The sequence below is a fragment of the Peromyscus californicus genome, unplaced genomic scaffold (genome assembly GCF_007827085.1).
Source record: "Peromyscus californicus insignis strain IS unplaced genomic scaffold, ASM782708v3 Scaffold_6__1_contigs__length_162567912, whole genome shotgun sequence".
NCBI classification, from domain to species: Eukaryota; Metazoa; Chordata; class Mammalia; order Rodentia; family Cricetidae; genus Peromyscus; species Peromyscus californicus.
The window spans coordinates 72,299,680-72,322,786 of record NW_026294584.1 but is presented as its reverse complement, the minus strand read 5'-3'; the positions used below and the strand labels follow the sequence as shown (position 1 = coordinate 72,322,786).

The 23,107-nt window shown below is 42.1% G+C and overlaps 1 protein-coding gene across 1 annotated transcript in view; it reads right to left on the bottom strand.

The window, feature by feature from the left end:
• Positions 1–23,107, bottom strand: part of Plekha8 (pleckstrin homology domain containing A8) — a 56,093-nt gene that overhangs the window by 30,045 nt on the left and 2,941 nt on the right. Inside the window, exons 2-4 of the mRNA XM_052719279.1 lie at positions 4,961–5,077; positions 3,344–3,499; positions 1,973–2,097 (exon numbers count right to left, since the gene is read on the bottom strand). Coding sequence (XP_052575239.1) covers positions 1,973–2,097; positions 3,344–3,499; positions 4,961–5,077 — 398 coding nt within the window. The remainder of the gene's footprint in view (positions 1–1,972; positions 2,098–3,343; positions 3,500–4,960; positions 5,078–23,107) is intronic.

Here is a 23,107-nt window from a genome sequence, read left to right as displayed (position 1 = left end):
GCAGGCACTGTGTACTGTTTGCTCCCAGTGTGGATGATTTGGGGGTTTATGGTAACTGGCATTTATTTAAACACCTAATAAGTACTTTTTTCTTCTAAAGTAGTTTACGTGTCTGGGTGTTTTGCATCTGGATATTGATATGAGTAAGGTGTTCATGAAACTTCTGGAGCCACACTCTTGACTAGAGATTGGGGAGATGATATGTATTTTTAATAAAGGTCCCAGGCAATGCTGTTGGTTGCAATCCGTATTTGTTATCGAGTTCTCAAGGCTTTCACTGTGAGCACTTTCTTCAATTACAGACTGCTATGTTCACAGTTTTCCTTCTCTCTAAATCAGGCTTCTACCCTGGCACCACTGAGACTTTGGGTTAGTTAGTATGTGTGTATGTCTGTGTGGTGGTTTGAATAGGAATGGGCCTGTAGGCTCATATATTTGAATGCTTAGTCATCAGGGAGTGGCACTACTTGAGAAGGATTAGAAGGTGTGGCCTTGTTGGAATAGGTATGGCCTTGTTGGAGGAAACGTGTCACTGGGGAGTAGGCTTTCAAGTTTCAAAAGCCCAATCCAGGCTCAGTGTCTCTCCCTTCCTGCTACCTGTAGATCCAGAAGCAGAACTCTCAGCTACTTCTACAGCACCATGTCTATCTACATTCCCCCATGCTCCCTGCTATGATGATAATGTACTAAACCTCTGAAACTGTAAGCAAGCCCCAACTAAATGCTTTCTCTTATAAGCATTGCTTTGGTCATGGTGTCTCTTCACAGCAATAGTATAATGACTAAGGTAGTCTTTCTGTCTGTCTGCTGCTTGCAGGGGTGAGGCATAATTCTCCTGCTCATCGTAAGATGTTTAACTGTACCCCTGGCTTCTAAACACTATATACCAATGGCATTTCCTCAATCCTGACATTCAAAATGTCCCCAGATATAGAACCTGTGGATTGGTAGGCCATGCTCTAGAACATAAATCCTGCAAAAACAGGAATGAAATGGCTTTTGGTTTTTCTGTTCCTTCATCCCCACAAACACAGTACCTAAACACAACAAGGTAGCTGATGAATGAGCATAAGAAGCCAAAGAAAGTAAATGAAAGTTTTATCACAAAGACTTCCAAACAGTATTAGTGCCATGGTGTTCTAACACCTAAGAAAATGAATTGACAGTCTTAGGCATAAGCTCTGGGTTCCTCAGGCTGTAGCTCATAGCTGCTGTGAGGGCACTAGAGAGACCCTCTCTTCCTCAGTGAATAATTTCACACACAGCCTAATGAATCTTTTTCTGATGCTTTGAGACAGTAAAGGGCAACTTCATTAACAAATGTTAAAGGTCCCAATCCTCAGCTGGGCATGGTGGCACATGCCTGCAATCCCGGAACTCAGGACGCTTCTCTAGGAAGGTTCAAAACTAGCCTGGGCTGAATAGTGAGACCCTGCCTCTAAACAAACAAACAAACTGTGAACCTTGCTGGTGATGGCGGAACAAAGCCACGTGTCCACCTCTGAAAGCACGGGGCTGTTTCAGAGCACATTTACTGTGACAGAGTACAGTCCTGTCAGTCTCACCAAGAACGACAGACAGCACTGACAGACATCATGCTGACATCTCAGTAGGCACATGTAAGCAAAGAGTTCAGTTAGACAGGGAAGACTAGCTATTTAAAAAGCAGTGCAAACTGGGAAGAAACATACTTCAGTAAGGTTTTTTTTTTCTTTTTTCTTAATACTAAAGCTAAAAATCCCCCATATTATGCGATTTTTATGGATTAATCCTACATTCCTTCGAGGGTAAGAAAGTGTGTGCTTCTAAGCACTGCAATGCATGCATTTCTGTGTGGAATTCTGCCACTTTCTTTTAAAGAACAGTCAATTCCAAGATAGTCAGGAATTGGTAGAGAATAAATGCCCATAGGCGATCTGACATTACTTTTCTGTAGCATGCCAGGAACATCATCACTAAAATAACACTTTACCTCGGAGTCAGCAACACCAGATGTGGCCACTTCTTTTGTTTTATCTACTTGCTGAACAAGGAGGTCACAGTATAGCCTTAGTTCCGACATTTTGGTTTTCAAGTTTTCAGTGTTTTCTGCAAATTCTAAGTTAACAACAAGAAAAGGTAAAGTAGTTACCAGAAGGAACAGCCATTCCCTAGTTAGTAAGCTGCACAGAAGTGAAGGAAGTAACTCATGCCTCAAATGAGGTTTATGGTACTTGTTTTAGATGTGATAGGTAAAGATATGGGATGAACAAAAATAGAAAGAGGGCATACCCCAGCTGTTTCTTGAGGTAATGTACTGAACAATCAATCATAGGTTCAGAAAGAGAAGAGTATGGGAAGCCCCTCTCCTGAGAACTGGGAACAGAGCCCGAGCCCAGAGTTCTGGTCTGAGTTCGCCTCTCTGTAATATGGGATCATAGTGATCTGCCCACTGGGAACAGGGTTCTGTCTGAGGACTGGTTCTACATGCACCCACCAGGGTTAATGGCACCTAGCTGTTACCAGTAAGGCTCTGCAACCACCTTGGTGCTAAGGGATCAGAAACAATTGCTGCCACTTCTGTTTTTTCATAAAAGTGTTACATATTATCACCTGCTTTGAGTCCAGTCAACAGCTTCAAGAATTTGTTTGATTTAGCACCAAAACAACTAAGGAAGAAGCCACTTTATTGTGTCTACCTGAAGAGTTAGGAACTTCTCCATCTGTCACATGAAAGGCTCCCTCAGCACAGCCAATCTCTTCAAGTGTACACACAGGCTTGTGGATCTGTGACAGTAGCAACCAGGGGCTAGGAAGTAAGCCTTGACACTCTTAGCCAATGCAAAAAAGGTCTGCCATGGTGCCCAGACCAAGTGATATCAATGAGCATTAAGCAGCAGCAACATGGTAATTAAGTATCCACCCACCATAGAGGAGACAATGGAAAGCAGGTGTATACTGCAGCGAACACCCTGACTCTAGGCTTCTCTGGATCACCCACTCTATATCAAATTTTGTGATAACATTTCATGTCATCACCAGACCTCATAGTCATCCTTCCAAGGCAGAAACCATCACCTTTGCAAAGATGAGGTGAATGAAGTTCAGAAAAATTAAGTGGCCTGTGGCAGAATCATACAACTGTGAAATACTGATACATCATTCAAGCCAGTTGTGTCTGGCTCCAAAGTCTTCATGTTTTTTACCTCACTAAGAAAGCAGAATTAGAATTATGTAGGGACCCTGGTGTAAGTTCTGCTTAGACACATAGCATTCCAACAATATCAAATGCTGGGCAAGGGAACCCAGAGATGCCTCTGGGTAATTCCCAAGGTTCTCAGACAAGGGAACCATCAGTACTTGCCTTTTTCCTTCTGGGTCCTACTATCTGTCAGGCAGGCCTTAGCAGACCCTAGGGCCACCAGCCACCGCTGTCTCTCTGCCACACTTCTGGCTTTTAGGTAGAAATACTGTTCCCCAGGGATGATCAGGTCCATGCGAGTGTTATCCACAGAATGAACTAGGAGCAATGGAGGAGGGGATCAGACTAGGTAAGAACTGCCTGGGCAGCTTCACCCCAACTTTCTGTTTTGTTAAGATTTATTACGCACTTATCGGTGCACTTATGTGTGCACGTGTGTGTGGGGGGGTGCATATGCCTGTGTGTATGCCAAGGCCAGAAGAGGTCAGCTATTCTCCTCTATCACTCTAACTATTCCTTTGGGGCAGAGCCTCTCCCTGAACATGTGTTCTCATAGCTAAGGTAGCAGCCAGCAAGCCCCAGAGATCCTCCTGTGTCTGTCCTACTCAGATCTGGGGTTACAGCAGTGTGCTGGATACCCAGCTTATTACATGGGTGCTGGGATCTAAATTCCAGTCCCTATTATTGGGCAGCAAGTGCTTTTAACCACTGAGCCACCTTTCCAGCCTCCTGAAGCTTCTTCAGAGAGATGGGTCAGTCCTTACCAACTTTTAGTGACACTAAGTTCTAGACAGCTTTGTTGATCAGGAAGGGAAACCTTGCAGGGTGTAGTGGCATACACCTTTAATCCTAGCAGTTGGGAGGTAATTACACAGTTCTCATGGGGTTCCGATTAGTACTTGAGGGGGGTCATTATACAGGAACAAGGCCTCCTCCCTGGTTTCTCTGGCTTCCTATGTGATACCTGCCTTCCCTACAGTCTATCATCATGATGTCATCTGCCATGGTATGACCTACCCAGTGTGCTCTAACCAGAGTTAGCACTCTTCTATTTTAGACTTCCATATTCTAATAGTATTAGCTAACTAAAATGATTTTCTTTACATTATCATACTTGAGTATTTTATTATGGCAAAAGAAAACAGACTAATATACCTTTAATGAGCAAGGGTACAATCTTTATCTCCTTGTAGCTATTGGGAATCAAGAACCTATTTCCTCTTTTCTTCTTTCCTTCAGCAGTCAGGCCAGAGTGTGGGTCTTAGAACCCTTCCAGAGAAGAAACTAGCAAAACACGTTCTCCTTGACTTTCCCCAAATTCCCATCGAACAGTTTTCTTCTCAGCCACACATCTCACTGTCCAAGAGTCTAAAGCTAAGAAGTAAAGACTATTTGTTGGCCCTGTAGGTATTTGCTTATTTTGAATGGGAGGTGGGTTGGGCAGATGGGTATGTATGTCTATCCTGATTTAAACACAAAAGCATTTGATGTTACAGTAAATCACCAACACCTTACAATCTCCAGCCCCACGTGAGCAGGAAAGGAATGGGTACTGTCTGAGTGTGAAACTGCTGCTCCCATTATTCTGATTTAATCCATCCTGAAAAAGCTGGCTGTAGTTTTAGATTTCTTCCCAAGGCTCTACTACAAGGACACTGTACCTCATATCCCAGTGTGTACTGCAGGAACAACAGAGAAAGGCATGCAGGGGCCAGGGCTTTGTCATTCTTCTAGGGAGGTACAAAGAAAAATAAAAGTTGTAAGCTGCTTGTCACTCACCTTGAATCTCACAAACTGCCATCTGGATGCTCCCTTTACAACCCTTCCAGGCATCTTCAGGAGAATCGTAATAGGACAGTATTCCCCCACAAAGAAGGAACCATCGAGGCTGCCAACCTAAAAACAGGGGAAAAGCAGGAACAATTACTGCTGGTGTGAAAGGTGTCAACCCAGGCACAGAAATGGGACCTAATAATGCAGAGTACCAAGTCCCAGATGTGAAGCCTTTTTCATTGTTTCTAAGAAGGACGTGGGTTAAACAAGACTTGTCCGTTTGAACCTATTCTTGTAAAATGAGAAACAAACAGTCCTACAGGTATATACTTTAGTCACATTAGATACAGAAGCTGGGAAGGATCAGGAGTAAAGAAGTGATGGTGAAGCCGGGCAGTGGTAGCACGCTTTTAATTCCAGCACTCGGGAGGCGGGGCAAGCAGTTCTCTGTGAGTTCGAGGCCAGCCTGGTCTACAGAGTGAGTTCCGGGACAGCCAGGACTATTATACAAAGACACTCTGTCTCAAAAACAAAAATGGTGATATGTAATAAGACTTACACAAGAGTTTTATTTTCATTCCCTGCCCCCCTTTAACACAGTTCTAGTAATCTGTGATTCTTAATTTTTTTCAGACAAACAATTACTGTCCTGAACATCATTGTTCTCACACATCCATCCCCTTTGTCTAAGAATTATCAGGAACTTAGAAACTGTGCAACAAAGATTATGGTGACATCTCAGCAAAGGGAATGTGGTGTCCAGACTAATGAACCAGTCTACAGAGCTCTTAGGATAGATTTCTCTGACCATTTAGTATTGGCCAACCAAAGCACAGAAACCTTAAACCCTCATGATTTAGCTCTACTCCTGTCAATATCTGGGTATGGGGACAAGCTGTATACAGCAGAAGCAGGCATCTTAGCTAGTCTTCTTATATGCCCTGTAATTCCAAACAAACCAAACTGATTTGCGAAGAATCAAGCTTCATCTTCCTCATAAAATGCCCTGACTATTTTGAAACACACACACACACACACACACACACCCAGCAGGCATCTTCAGTTGGGTATAGTTTTCCTCTTTGAAGTGCCACATTACCTTTCTCTCATGTGACTTGACTATGGCTGAGGCATCCAGAGAGAAGGTTGTGGGGACTTTGAGCAGAGCTCCAAGGACTGAACAGACACAGATATCTGTTCTTGCAGAGGACCACAGTTTGGTTTCCAGCACTCACATGGTTCCAGAGGATCCAATGCCCTCTTCTGGTCTCCGTGAGCACCAAGCAATGCACAGCAACATACATGCAGGCTAAACATTCACATGCATATAAAAGTAAGAACTTTTTTGTGGTATGGGTACAACACCAACTGCTGTCCACATGACACTTAGTCATGTTTGGGAGACGCTGTACTTCCTGGAACCACTCCTCTCTTCCTTGTTCCCCAGGTTGAGTGGTCTGCACTAAATCTAAGGGAAGGGGTTGGGAGGGCAGGTGAGATGTCCCTCCCACTCACCAGGGCCTGCTTTTCTAAGAACCACACAAGACACAATCCTGCCAGGAAACACTTCTCTCACTTCCTTAAATAAAACTAGATGAACATTAATTCCCAATGATTTACTCTTCAATAATTCCTGAACTGAAATATCCTGACATATGATTTTTTTCTCACCAAAGATAAATATTCTTTCAAAAATTGCAGCTATTCCTCTCGTTAGCCTTTCTGTACTGAAAGTTTCTGCCTAGAGAGGAAGACCCTTTATTGACTGTAAGGCACCCTATGGTCTTATCATGGCCACGCCTACAATCCTAGCAAACTTGTTGAGATGAATTCATAATATATTTATGTTGGAAGAGATACTTTGTAATCTCAACTTCAAGTTCTACAGAAACAAAATGTGATGGCCACCATCCACACAACCCAGTAAAGCTATCATTGATCTGAGTACACTGCGGCTCTCCTGGCATCACCGAAGCACTACACGTCTGCTAAAGAATCTGATTATCGACGACACCACTGTTTAGGCCGCTTTGCCCTCACTGAAACAAATTTTCTCAGAATCTGAAAAGGGAAGAAGTCTTTGAAATCACCTAGGCTAATCTGTTCAATTTATAGATAAGGAAACCTATCCCAAGGCACATACTACACACAAGAGAACTAAGGAGAAAATCATGCTCCCTATATTCCCCCTGTGCGCACAAAAACTCCTAAGCTTTGGCTCCCTGTTGGTAGAAAGCCATCCTGATACAGAGCAGTCTTTTCACTTAGAGCTCAATTCCTGCCACTCTGACTTGTGTGGACACTTCCTGCCCCTGAAATATACCACAATTTTTGTGTAGAACGTGTTTGAGACATACCTGATAACTATTTCATCAAGTTTAGGACTTTTGCTTTAGCAGTCTCCAAGAAAAAGAGGCAACAGGATCACATATTGACATACCGAGTGAATTACTATAAAGAATCAGCTCATCCCAAGATCTGCAGTCAGCAAAGCTGGGGCCCATGGAGCAGGTTTCAAAGAAGGTCAATATCCCACCCCATTCATTCTAGCTGGGCAGGTGGAGTCCCTTCTTACTCAGCCTTTTTGTTTTATTCTAGACTTTAAGCAGCTAGGTGAGACCCTATAAACATGATTGGAGGAGCATTCTACTTAATTGATCTACCATTTCAAGGGCTAATATTATTTAAAAATACCCTAGACCCATCCAGAGTGTTCCCCCAAACGTCTGAGGATCTGAGTCCCTCAATTTTCCATTACTATGACAAACATCCTAAGATAAACCAACTTGCAAGGAGGAAAGGTTTGGGCTTAGTATTTTATCCGCTGTTTCAGGTCATGGTCACTGGGACTCCACTGCTTCTGGACTGTGGTGAAGTGGTACATGATGGTAGTGGCCAAGAGCTTGTTGATACAAGATGCTCGCCTTATGGTAGCTAGGAAGCAGGAGAGGGACCAGCATCCAACTTTTCCAGAATATGCCCCTCAGTAACCCCACTTCCTTTTCCTAGGCTCCTCATAAAGTTTCTGCCACCTGCCAACAATATGAAGCTGAGGACCAAGACTTAATTAAGCGCAAGGGTCTTTGAGGAGCATTCCATATCCAAAGTACGTCAGCTCCCTGTGGCTCAAACTGACACTAAAATAAACCACTACCTCAATTTCAAGAGCATTTTCAATGTAGCAAAGATTTTTTAAAAACCTGCCAATTAAACAAAGATAAAACACTAATCACAATGTGATTCCAGATTCTGTAATAACAATAATAAAATAACATCTTGAAATTAAAAAAGAATGTACTAAGCTAGCTTTCTCTTACAGGGATCCTAAAATGCTGAAAGTCCTCCCCTCTCTGCACAGCCCAGCTGCAGTGAGCTTTGAGACTTGCTGGTGGCCTGCACTGGTGAAGGCACAGAGGTCCTTGTGCTCATAGAGAAGCACTAAGAGAGCCAGGAATGTTAATCACGCAGGGGTGTCTCCTCAAGGGAGGAGATACAAATCAAATACCTACATTCCATCCAGAAAGCTGAGAATGGATGTTGTTAATGACCTAGTGACCTTTTTGCTATCTGAAGGAACAGATGTCACCCTAATCCCCCAGAATGATTATTCCAGACTCTTCCCTCCCTAGACCATTACCTATCCTTAGGGGAGATGTCACACATACTTTATGGCCTGCTGACCTCTATGCTATAGGTCAGAGACCACACTAGATTCTAGGCCTTTTAGCTACAGAACCCACCCTCATGGTCACATGTACTTTGTGAAAGAGTTTCTATATAGTCACACCTTAAACTTTATTGTGCACCTGGAAATGGACTGATTGGACTGATTGTTGCCTGGAAACATTTCTCCAAATTGTACTATGTTTTAAATATGCTGACCATGAATGGCCTGGCATTAGACTCTCCAAAGTCTGTTCCAGGTTGACAAAGTCAATCTGCACCGGGTTTTCATTCTTATCTCTTTGAGTGGTTCACTTCCCCAAATGACACCTGCAGGAATCCCCTCACTGCACTAATGACTGAAGCAACTCCTTACTGTAAATTGTGTTTACCTGGGGGGGAGGTGTAATTATTCAAGGGAATTTCAATATGTCACCATTTTATTCTTTAACTTGGAACTATAGAAACTGTGACAAAGAAGAGCTGTTTTAGAAGCTCAAGGTTCCTGAAGTCTCAAAAGACACATTAAGAAACCCCATTCCTGTTAGACGACATTAAATGCTGTGATGGAAAGTCCGATTAGTGCTGGACACACTGTTCTCTTTAGTGCCCAATGCAGACAAACTGGGCCACCATCCAGCAAAAACGAACTGTACAAGAAAAGATGCATGGATGGTGAGGTGGCTATGGATTTAGTTCATGTTTCAAGATATTCTGCAGATAGCCTGGAAATGAGAGATAATAAAGACTCAAGGTAATAAAAGACTGGTGGAAACTATGGGTCTGTACGATTCCCTGCTCCTTATCCTGCCAACTGACTATCTTCCTGCCTAACCCAAGCCCCTTTTTGCTATCCTCTATTAAGGAGGGAACATGTTTTCAAACTACGTACACGGAAAGATGATCCAAGAAACTCTAGCATTTTAGCTCGCACCCTCTTATCACTGGAGATGGCATTCAAGGGGAAAACAATATATAAATGCAAATTTGTGCTTTGTATAATTCTGGATTATGCCACTGCAGAAAGTACACTTGACATTTATTTTTTGGAAATTCAGCATTCACCCTGCATATTTCCATTGCTGCAAACCCCTTTCTCCACACTTCACATAATTTGGGTGAAGCTGCCCAGTTTCAGGATAGGTATGTGCATGCAATACAGGTGTAACTGGAGTTTCACATACTCCAACCTCAGTGAGTTCTAGAATGAACAACTGGCCCAATGAGCATTCTGGTAACTTCCTCTAGCATCAGAGAAAGACAGAAATTACTGGAGACTGTCCCTTTTTCCTAGACTTTAAGGATACTTGGAAGCCATTTTGTCATTACAAGGTACCTAAGCATGACTGTCACATAAGGGGAAAGGGAGGCAAATAATTTGAGGGGCAGAGGGAGAAGAGGGAAATTTGGATGCTGTTCAATCAGAGCATGTCATGCCTGAAGGGAAGACACCCTTGGATTTCCAGGCAAGTGAGGTAATCAATGTCCTGGTTGTTGTTGTTATTTGGTTTTTCGAGACAGGGTTTCTCTGTGTAGACCTAGCTGTCTTGGAACTTGTTCTGTAGACTGGGCTGGCCTCGAACTCACAGAGATCTGGCACCTCTGTGGTAGTGCACATCTTTATTATTTTTTTGTTGTGTTTTGCAAGCTTGGCTGAATAGGAATTTTCTTCAAACAAGAGTTCTAAAGAATCAACTCACCAAACATAAAAAAAGCACTTGACAAAAATCTAAAGTTCTTTCATGATAAAAAAGAAGAAACAAACAAAACCAAAACTAAGACTAGAAAAGGCTTTCCTACAATTAATATGCCCAACAGTGAGAGATGGAGAGCTTTTTTCCCTAAGATCAGTGCAAGATAGGGTTCCTGCTCTTGCCATTTCTACTGAACATTGCACTGGAGGTTTTAGGCAGGGCAGTGAGTGAGAAAATGAAATAAAAGGTATCCATATGAGATAGGAAAAGGCAAATCTAGTCACTTCAACAAGATTCAATGTATGAACACCAACCACACTTCTGTACAGAAGCAATGAACAATTTGAAAATAAAATTCAAGAACCATTTACTGTAACATCAAATAAGCTACTCAGAAAAGCAGTTCAACAGAAGTGTGAAACTCTGAAAGAGACAAGATACCACTAAAATTTTGTTAAAGTTGTTGGGCATAGTGGTGCGGGCCTTTAATCCCAGAATTTGGGCAGCAGGTCTCTGTCAGTTCAAGGCCATCCTGGTCTACATCATGAGTTCCAGGACAGCTAGGGCTACATAGCAAGACCCTGTCTCAAAACAAAACAAAATAAGACAAAAAACTAAAGTCCTAAATACCACCACTCCCAAATTACAGTCTGCTGTCCCTTCCTCACACAGCGGACGCTTTTTACACTTAATCATCAGACAGTCACTTGCAATTCATTCTTTCTGGGAAACAGAGGTTTGCTGTACAGGTCATGCTAGCCTCAAACTCCCGAGTTCACTGGATCCTTCTGCCTTGCCTTCCAGAGTAGCTAGAACTACACATGCCATCATACCTGGCTAAAATAAGCTGCCTTTATCTTAAACTAAAAAGCTTTTCAACTCAATTAATATTGAAACACACACACACACACACACACACACACACACACACACACACATAATTTTCTTCAAAATATGTACTTACATTTAGATGCAAACTTATATTGCTTGTGTTAATTTGGCACTTGTAGCCAGAAGTTTTCTCCAGTCCTGCGGAATCTTTTCCACCCGCATCCTGCAGATGCTTGGTCCCAAATAAATGCACATAGGCTTATATTATTTTTAACTATGGCCATGGCAGGCTTCTTGCTAGCTAGCTCTTATATCTTAAATTAACCCATTTCTATAAATATTTTCTTTGCCACGTGGCTTGTGGCTCACTGGTCGGTACTTTACATCTTGCTTCTCCTAGCGGCAGCTCCCAGCATCTATCTGCCTTGCCTCTCCTTTCCCTTCCTGTCTATCTGTTTGGATTTCCTGCCTGCCTTTAAGCTGCCTTGCCATAGGCCAAATGGCTTTATTTATCAACCAATCAGAGCAACACATAGTCACAGCATATAGAAAGACACCCACAGCAGGCACTAAATTGTCTTTTTCAATATTCTAACAGAACTACTACTTTAAAATCAAAATTTCTAAACACAAATGTTCTTACTTCTTTAAAGAATCAAATTAAAGAAGAAACACATGAGCCATGTCTGAGTAATGCATGGAGATGAGTGCGCTATACAGTGTATGACAAGCAGCTCATCTGGACCACTCTGAGGAAGGGGATGCCTCATTAAACAAGCATCTGAAATACTTTAAAATTTCTATCAAGTAAAATGTATCCTTTAGGAAACAAGTCCAAGTTTCAACAAATGCACAGGTCTCTAAAAGTACAATAGTCAAGGGACAAACACTGTCCTTTCCCAGATTTTCTTGGGCTACTCTTTAAGGTCAAGTCTCCTCTGGTGTCTTAGTCACTGTTCTGTTATTCTGAGGACAGACACTATGACCAAAGGAACTCATTTAAAAAAAAAAAAAACATTTAATTGGCAGCTTACTTAGTTTCAGAGGATTAGTACATTATCATCATGGCAGGGAGCATGGAGGTTGGTAGGCATGGGGCTAAGAGCTTACATCTGATCTAAAGGCAGGCAGAGAGAGAGAGAGAGAGAGAGAGAGAGAGAGAGAGAGAGAGAGAGAGAGAGAGAGAGAGAGAGAGAGAGGCACAGAGAGAGACACACACACAGAGACAGAGACACAGACAGACAGACATTGGGCCTGGCATGGGTTTTTGAAAACTCAAGCCTCCTCCAACAAGGCCACACCTCCTAATCCTTCCTAACTGGTTCACCAACTGGTAACTAAGCATGCAAATATATGAGCCTATGAGGACCATTCTCATTTCAAACCATTACACCTGACCAGCCACTGAAGTATTTTCATTTTAACTTCAAAGTATTTCCCAATTTAATTAGGGACTTCCTTTTTTGATCTTGTTTATGTTTCTATGAAGTATAATACTTAATTTTCTCATATTTGGGGATCTCTATATCCTTTTAGTTATTGATAGAGTGATTTCTGTTAAGGACACAGAACATTTTTTTGATACCACTTGGTAAGGTTGAGTGCTATGGCCCAGTATGAGGTCAATTATGGTGAGTATCTGTGGGCATTTGAATAGCTGCTGTATTTTGTTTTCTTTTCCACTATAACCATGGGAAAGGGTCTAAAGGGGGCTCCCCCTTCTTGGCTCAATAATGATTCTCTTAAACAAGTGAACGGCAGGATGCCATCAGGTGAAATGGCTACCTTATGCTAGAGCAAGGCTTCTTACACTTCCATTTATGATCTCTTTTTACGTGTAACTTTAGCATTTACTGATAATAAATCATTAAGAGGTTTATTTTAAAACAAGTCTTTTAGTATACATATAACCCTATATAAAAGGTAAGAAGTAAATTTGCATACTAATATGCTGGTTTCCTTTTATATAAATGAAATCTTGGCTGAATATATGACACAGCAGGACAAAGCATCGTCAATGTTTTTTAGTTAATTACCTTTTTTTGAGATAGGGTCTTCACCATATAACTCTGGTTGGCCTAGAACTAGCTATGGAAATCTGGACAGCCTGAAACTCACAGAGACCCTCCACCTCTGACTCCTAAGTGTTAGGGTTAAAGGCATACCCCACTATGTACTCAACTTATTTTGACTTTTATAATGGTCAAGACAGAGAACGCCACTTTGTGTAAATACATCACAGTATAAGATGGCAGAAGTGTTTCAGGGCCATTTTAGACACTGCTGAAAATTCTGTTCTACCAAGCCAAAATTCATTGACTGGATTTTATGAAACTCAAGTTAGAAACTCAAGGAATTTTGAAAATCTGAGGCTAGAGAGATGGCTCAGCAGTTAAGAGCACTGACTGCTCTTCCAAAGAAGCTGGGTTCATTTCTCAGCACCCACCTGGAGGCATACAACCATCTGTAACCAGAGTCTCAGAGGATATGACACCCTCTTCTGACCTCCCCAGGCACCAGGTACACATGAGGCACTTATGAGGTACACAGACATATATGAAAGCAAACACCTATACCCATACAATACAATACAATACAATATAAAAGTAAAATATATTCTAATACAATTCAATCCAAAGATAATACTAATTTCATACAGGCAGTAGGAAAAGAATCAAGCTGCTATGTATTTTTAATGTTTCTATTTACTCTTTGAAAGTCTCAAAAATGTATACAGTGTATTTTGGTCATAACCACCATCTTCTCCCTCCAGTTCCCCTTAGTGCTCCCACATTTCTCTCCCAACTTCATGTCTTTCATGTTTTGTTGGTATTGATAAGCTGAGTCCAAATAGTGCTTCCCACATGTGCATGGGTGTTGGGCCATTCACTGAGGCTTAGGCAACTTAGTAGCAGCCACATCTCCAAAGAAGTACGATTTTCCATCCCTCAGCAACCATTCACTATATCTTAAAGAGTAGAAAACCTGATATGCCTAGTAAGAACACTCCAGTTCCTGGTGACATTAGTTTTAAATCTAGGCTGAGATGTTTCAGGCAGCATCTGTAGACAATATGTGGTCTGGCAGGCGACATGCACAGTGTAAGTGCACATGTGTGTTCAATGGAATGAAGGTCTGACATGCAACATCGGTGAGCACATTTGATTTTGAATTGATTACTGGACTGTGGGCAAAACCCTTTTTACCTGGGTTGCAACTCCTCCCATTCCATTATACAACTCTCTCAGAGTTGAGACCCACAGTTTTAGAAGCTGGGTTGCAACTCCCTCCCATTCCATTATACAACTCTCTCAGAGTTGAGACCCACAGTTTTAGAAGCTGGTGCTTGAGTACATCCGTCATTCTGTCTATAAACTCACCAGAGTGCCTTAAAAAAAAATCTGCCAATTAAGGTGTTAATGGGAACCAAGTGTTTATAATCTCGCCATTAGCAGGAACAATCATAAAAAGAAAACATCGATTCATTGTGAATTTTTAAATTCACAAGAAATGCTGCTGTATAGAAATCCAGGGGGGAAAAGAGAAGAGCATTATTTAAATCATTTACTGAAAATAAAGTAGAAAAAATGTGAAGGAAATATACCTTTTGATCAGTAAAAGGAGAGGCCACTGACTACAATAAATGGGCCAGATTGGTGGAGCAAAAGGCAGCAAAATCCCTTAACTAAGCTCCTGAGTCCCTTAACTAACCTCCTGAGCCCCTGAACTAACCTCCTGAGCCCCTGAACTAACCTCTTGAGCCCCTGAACTAACCTCCTGAGCCCCTTAACTAACCTCTTAAGCCCCTTAACTAACCTCCTGAGCCCCTTAACTAACCTCCTGAGCCCCTGAACTAACCTCTTGAGCCCCTTAACTAACCTCCTGAGCCCCTTAACTAACCTCCTGAGCCCCTTAACTAACCTCCTGAACCCCTTTATTAACTTTAGCTTTAGCTTTTCCCACAAAACTTCCATTGAGTTTGAATGTTTCCTAGTAGTTGCTGCAAGCTTTTAAAATATGTAAATCTTTGCCCTCATAGAGAGCAACAGAAAATTCAGCTTTTCCCTAGATTATTAAGGCCAAGTGACTAATGTTAAGAAAATAAACTGAAATTAAAATTCTTAAAGGATTGACAAATTTTCTGAAGCAGTAAGCCAAAATTTAACTTTTACCATAAAACTATAGTTTCCATGTTTTTAATCCATGTTATAATACAGTGTTGCAGTGGTTTGAATAAGAATGGCCCCATAGGCTGATATATTTGAATGCTTAGTCATCAGGGAGTGGAACTATTTGAGAAGGATTAGGAGGTGTGGCCTTGTTGGAGGCAGTATGTGTTGGAGAGGTGGGACTGGAGGTTTCAAAAAGTTCACACCAGGCACAGTGTTTCTCTCTGTCTGCTACCATGCGTGCCGCCATGTTCTCACCATGCTCCCCCACCATGATGATAACAGATTCACCCTCTGAAACTGTAAGCAAGCTCCCAATTAAGTGCTTTGTTTCCTAAGAGTTTCCTTGATCATAGTGTCTCTTCATAGCATAGAACAGTGGGTAACACAAGCATATATTGTTTATATTATATAAATGTGTTAAGAATGAACCATTTTAAACTGAAGCAAAGCATTTACTGATCTCAAGTAACCCTGACCTCCATAACAACCTTGATGGCTTTCAACATCTGGCCTGGCACTCAGCCACACCAGGTCTCCTCAGAGCCCACCTATACCTCAACATCTCTAGCAGAGCCCAGCCCCACAGAGAAGGTGGCTAGGAAAACCTTGGGCTCCTGTGCCAGGACAGTCAGTAACTGAGGAGGAGGGAAGAGAGGGAAGAAACACCCCTTATCATAACAGGTAAGTTGTGATTAGCCAAATTACAGGCTCCTTAGTTAACATTAATTAATCCACAGAGCATGATTTTAGCAGTTAAAATTGTCAGGCTTAGAGTCTAGAGAAAAGATCGTAGACCTCAAGAAGGGACAGGCTTACAGAGGGAGGGGATGCAGGTAGTGAGGGGCTAAGTATAATCAGTTATTCAAAACTCTCTGGAGCCTCCTGTGGAGTCTGCTCTGTTGCCTCTCTTGTGTACACTGGGCAAACAGACTGCATACTTCTTTATCGTGTATTACATGCTTTCTGCATGTACCACCAGACTAGAGTGAGAACATTTTGGCGCAAGTTGAGACTCCTGTCATACAGAAAAGTCATTGCTGCAAGACACTCATTGCTCTGAGCCTTCTTTGCAACTAGCTAGCAGAGGCAAACTAAGCAGTTTCAAAGTTTCCTTCCAAACTGATAACATCATCTTCCCTCTCACTTGGTGTCTTTCTGAGCACATCTTGCATCACCATCCAAGCTGTAAGCCAAAAGCCCAATTCTGCCTCACCCTCCAGGCCAGTCACTGAGCCCCTCCACTCTCAATATTTCTGTGTTTTCAGCATCCCACTGTGCCACACTGGGACACGGAGTGTGAGGTCACAGACAGGATGGTAATGCAGAACGGGCTCACTGTGTTTTTAAGTTATTTATCATGTGAGCCTAGGCTTACTCATCAGTGACAAGGGAATACTGCCCTTCTCCCCTTCTCCCCACCTCCACTTCACTCTAACTCACTTGTCATGTCCAGCCAGGTTAGTCTTCCTTGAAGACTGTGTTTACCCACTCTTTCTTCCTATTCTGAAGTCCTGAGTGACTGTCTACCATACAAACTCCACACTTTCCAGCTTAGTGTAATAATCTCTCTCCTCACACCCCTCTAATATTTCCTCCTTTTGGAAAAGAATGTGTTTTGGTCCTGTTTCCCCCTTTGAAACCCAGTGCTGTGCCTTACCTGTGTCCACACCAAGTCTACCCACCCTTGCATCTTACCTCTTCCAAGACGCTTTTCCTTCATCGCTGCTAAAAGGGGGTTCTTAACATTTGTTCTTGACAAAAATGTGCCTGTTTCTGTTAGCTAATTTTATACTTTCCTTTTTTTGTTCTTTTTTTTTCTTCCTATTTTCTGGCTGCTTACATTGGTGTCACAGGTAATGTAGTGGAATATTATTTTAAGGTGTGTTACTTTTGTATATGTTGCATTTGTTTAACTCTGTGAAGCTGTGTTACTGTGCCTGTCTAAAACACCTAATGGTCTAATAAAGAACTGAATGGCCAACAGCAAGGCAGGAGAAAGGATAGGCGGGGCTGGCAGGCAAAGAGAATATATAGAAGGAGAAATCTGGTAGTAAATAGGAGCCAGAGGAGGAGGAGGACTCCAGCCACCCAGCTACACAGCAAGCCATGGAGTAAGAGTAAGAAAACAAGAAAAGCCCAGAGGCAAAAGGTAGATGGGATGATTTAAGTCAAGGAAAGCTGGAAAGAAACTAAGCCAAGCTAAGGCCAGGCATTCACAAGTAAGAATAAGTCTCTGTGTATGATTTATTTGGGAGCTAGGTGGCGGGCCCCCCTAAAAGATCCAAAGATCAAACAACAACAGCTAGGGCTGATCTCTCTCTATATAAGAGGTAAATACAGGCCAACAGAGGGAAGGAGCAAAAGTCACCTGCAATGCCAAACCAGATGGCCCAAAATGCCTACAGTTGAGCCGTCAGAGGTAATCCAAAGTTGCTGTTAAAAATCTAAGGAAAGCCACTAGAGTGAAAGATTAACACCTAACTTCCTCTAGAGACAGCTATATACCATGTGATCCTCCAAGACTTGGCAAGTCACAGCCTTGGGGCAGCCACGTAAAAATTTGTATGTCCAAACCCACACTCAAGTGGAAGCAAATTTCCATGATTGAGAAGGTCCTCTGTCAGACTACAATCTCTTGAGCACAAAGACTCTGTTCTGCTCCAAACAGGGGTCCTAGCACCCTCAAAGGGTCTGATGGATGAGAAACTCAAGCTCAATATGGGTTTCTCAGATGAATAAATGAAAAGGGAGTAATAGTGTTGAAAGAGATTTGTGAAATCATTTTGCTGATTTTAAAAATAAGGACAGCTTCTTGTCTTAGAGCAATTCTAGCTGAAGGAAATGGAGTGTATTTTCAAGCAAATGTTCAGTTTCCTGTGCTAGGACAGAATACTGAGAACAGCTCTCTGTAGCAGTATTTTCCATATATTTCACATTTCTTGATCTTTTCAGGTGCTGCCACATACTCCACAAGCCTGATGCAGGATCCAAGAAAACAGCCAGGCATTGTGGCATTGAGATGCGCCTTACTTGTCTTATACATCCGTCTGGTACACAACAAAGTATCATCTCTCTTAAATCTGGATCTAAAGGAACTTGGCTGACTTTTGCTCATTCTAAACAAAACCAAAGTGATGATAACAGGAAATGATAAGGACTAAACACCAAGAACAAAATCTGAGAAAAATGATCCCCAATTTCTTCAGTTCACAGTTCTGATCACCCCCAATATACCCAACCACATCATACAGCAAAATGAGAGAGTGTGGCACTCCTGGTGGGGAGGTCACCACCGTGTGTGTGTGTGTGTGTGTGTGTGTGTGTGTGTGTGTGTGTGTGTGTATACTATACTAGCTAGCTATGCTGCTAAGCTTATTTTGTTGTCACAACTGTATGCCTGCAGGAAAGAGTCATACTACTGAGGCACTACTGAAACTGAAAACTGTCAAGAGGTGTGGTCTGGTGGGATATCTCCAGGACATAGGAATGTCCTTTTAGAGGACTGTAGGACCCTAGAAACCTCCCTTATCTGTTTTGTTTCTTGGCCATGAAGTAAATGGTCTGCTCTTCCATACACTGCACCACTACCTCACCACAGGCCCAAAACAACAGGATCAACAGATCACAGACCAGAACTTCCAATATTACAAGTCATTTTCTTTATAGGGTTAATTATCACATGGATTTCACCACAGTAGCAAGAACTGAACAACATACTCTGTCACTAAATCCAAAATTCCGTGTGTAAAAGTTAATCATTAGACATTTACATGTGAAAGAATGCCATCTACTGAAGAACAGATATGCAAATCAGTGTGCAGTGAAGTATTATTTAGTGGTAAGAAATGAATCAATACATACCACGACATGGATAAACAAAATAAAATCCTAAAATCATGTGATTTGTTTAAACAGTTAGAATCTAGCTCTTCAAACTGTTCTGGGAAGTTGTGGAACCTTCTGGATGGGACCTAGCTGGCAGAGGTGAGGCTTGAAGATAACAGGCCAGCTCCACATTTGATCCAAGTTTTCTGCTTCTGGACTGCCTGGCAATGTGACCAGCTGCCACATGTTCTTGATGCCACAGCCAGGGCAAGCTTACACTGCCATGTAAGTATTACACTTTCCAGGCATGGCAGACTGTGTTCCCTAAGCTGTTAGCCAGAATAAGTCCTTCTTCCTTTAAGTTGTTTCTGTCAGCTATTCTGTCAAGGGCAAGGAAAGTAAATGACATAGAAAATAGCTAGACTAGGCAAGTCTATACAAATGGAACAGAGGTTGCTACATGCAGGAGGAGGCAGGGCTGTGAAAATGCTCTAAAATAAATGGTAGTAATGGTTACACTGTGTGTGTATACATACAAGCTACTGACTTGTATATTTTAAATGAGTGAATCTTATGGTATCTGAATTATTATTTCAATGAGGATGTTGCAATTACAACAACAGAAAAATGTGAACAAGTAGCTGTGAGACCATGACCCCTACTCTGGGTCACCATGTTCTAGATGTCCTCTTGGCAATTATACAACATAAAGATAAAGGGCAAGAGTTACTTCTACCACCTGGGAGAAACATCACAGTGCCTCCTCACTGGCAGCCACCTGGCTAGCATGATGCAAGCTTTTGTTGTTTCTGGAGTGCAGTGCGACAATGTGTTTGTGCCTAACCTGCTCAAGAAACTTGCAACTGGTTAGAGCTTGAGGTAACAGCTCTCCTGTCTGCTAAGTGGGCAGGAAAATGGGTAAATCAGAAAGCACAGCTGGAAACTCTCTGTGGTTAAACACATGCCGAGTATTCCAAGTATTCCGTACTCAAAGCTTCCCTCACTCAACTCCTCCCTAGCTCCTCCCCTCAAATAGTCCTGCATTCTAGGTCAAACATGCTTCAAATATAGGTACATTATGAATCAGCTAGCATTATATAATGATCGAGCCAGAGGGACCTTTGACAGTATTATGTAAGGGAGCAATGACTCTGGAGCCACTTATTAACTGTGTGACCTTAAGCCCAATCTAATGCTGTGATTCAATGCCTTCATCTCAAAAGGAAATGATAAAGGATTCTCAAAGTTCGTGTAAGGTTCAAACGCAAAATGTTCAGAATAGCAGGTATCACATTGTAAGTGCTGATGCATTTTTAAACAGTCTTAGAATTAAACTAGTAAGCCACATTCTTTTTATGGGAGAGGAAGACACTAAAGTTCAAGAAAGGTCAAGTGACTGGCACTGGCAGTGATGGAGCTGCTGTCCGAGTCCAGCTCTCACTGAATCTAGCCAACAGCCTGCTCGAACGTTACTGACCACATTTTAGGTTTTAAAAGATATGAACAGTGAGAAAACAGTGCCTGGTGGTTGTATACTGTGTCACAACACATATTGATTCCTTATAAATATCCCAAATTATCTGGGCAGTGGTGGTGCATGCCTTTAATCCCAGCACTTGGGAGACAGAGGCAGGTGGATTTCTATGAGTTCAAGACCAGCCTGGTCTACAGAGCAAGTTCCAGGACAGCCAGGGCTACACAGATAAACCCTGTCTTGAAAAAAAAAATCAATTAATCAATATCCCAAATTTAATTTTCTAACATCTGAAAATAAATTTCAACAACAAATCCCTGAGTGTCTAATATTCTGTACTTTAAAGAGAAAGATGGCCCTAACGCTTTTCATTTTTCACTAAAGAAGCACAAGGAGCATTGAATAAAACTGGTAACTGAGTGAATTTTCTCTTCTGTTCCTGCCTTCTTGAATAACATTCATGCTAGAAATTTAGATGCTTTTCTCAAGACCTGATGCTTCTAACTTTCAATAATAGACACCTATAAAATAACGGCACTGCTTGTCAAAACACAAGAAGTGTAGTAGACGTATGTAAAGAGAGAAGGTCTTACCATGCAGCCCAGGCTGGTTTACAGTGTCTCAGGATCCTGAGTGCTAGGATTTTAGGCATGTGCCACTAGCACATCTGGCAAAAACAAAACATTTGGATCTTTTTTTTTTTTTTTGGTTTTTTCGAGACAGGGTTTCTCTGTGTAGCTTTGTGCCTTTCCTGGAATTCACTTGGTAGCCCAGGCTGGCCTCGAACTCACAGAGATCCGCCTGGCTCTGCCTCCCGAGTGCTGGGATTAAAGGCGTGCGCCACCACCGCCCGGCAGCATTTGGATCTTTTATGCATGGTAGGCAAGCTTTTCCACTGAGCTATGACCCCGGACCTGTAACTGGAAAACTTTGAATGCTGCAAGCAGAGTAGTTCATTTAAATTTCACACACTTGCACACTTGTACATGTACATAAACAGTCACACCACACCACACGGCTTACACAGGCCATGATAAGGCTTCCCAAATACCCTAGCATATCTGTTGTCTCTTCCTCTTCCAGACTCCTGGTCCCTATCTGTCTGAAGCCTTCACACATGGCTCCTGTGTCAGATTCTTCTGCACCACCTTCTACTGCTACTGCACAGCTGTCTTGGTTCACGTGCCTAGGTAGGCTGACTCACCTTCTGACTCTATTTAATAAAGCAATTTCCTCCAAAAACCCAGACCAACCTCCTAGCTGTCCCTGAGCCCACACACACATTTGGAACCTGCTTCTAACTAATCCAATCTTTCTTACAGACCAGACCATAAGGCACAAGCAGGGCAAGAGAGCTGTCTGCCTGTTCAACATTACTTCCCCTGTTCCTAGCGTAGTGCCTATGAGTAAGCAGTTGGTAAATGAAATCATCATCAGGGATTGCAGATGGCAAGAGCATGTACCCAGCAACACTAGGCCTGGGTTGATCCCTAGCACCACAAAAGAGTAATTAATACATTCTCCAAAGATTCAATGGCTGAATGGATATACTAAAGTTTTCCACTCAAATTCAACACCTTCTTTTTGTTTGTTTGTTTGTTTGTTTGTTTGTTTGAGACAGGGTTTCACTATGTAGCCCTGGTTGTCCTGGAACTTGTTATGTAGACCAGGCTGGCCTCTGAACTCACAAAGATTCACCTGCGTCTGCCTCCTGAGGGCCAGGATTAAAGGTGTGCATTACCATACCCTTCACTAGACACCTAGTATCTCTTATGAAGCTTTTCACAAGCAGAAATACACAAGCTACATAAAAGGGGTAGGTTATGAGCTCTTTTTGGAGAAAATTTCAGAAGACCTCAGGAGACATATATATATGCAAACTAGAAACAAAAAAGTTTTTAAAATAAGCTTCATACACCACATATTTGAGTAACAACACAGTAATCAAGCTGGTATTCAACTGCATCCTACTGGCTAGCTTTCCTAGCGCTGGAGGGTGCTATGCATGCGAGTAGAAGAAAAATGCAATCTTCAGTCTCATTCGGCCATGACCCCTATGAGCTACAGTAATGACTGGCTTGACAAGATATGCCCCCTGGTACAGCAGTGGCATGAACGTTATGGACATAACTAACCACTTTCTGATTGCATCTAAAGTCTGCTCTGTGAAATGGAACCCATTCCTGGCACTGTTAATAAGACCAAGAATTTGTGGTTAGATAGGTAACAGGCCCAAGAGGAGACTCTAATATTGTTATCTACTAAAAGGACATAGCATTAAACCAACTTTTAATGACTTTTTCCTATACCTATGGTGATATTTTATTTGTATTAAAATGTTATTTGTATGTTAATAAATAAAGTTGCCCGGGGGTCAGAGCTATTAGCAAGCCATAGGAAAGCAGGGCAGTGGTAGCGTACTCGTGTAATTCCAGCACTTGGTAGGCAGAGCTGGGTAAGTCTCTGTGTGTTCAGGGATACAGCCATTATTGGA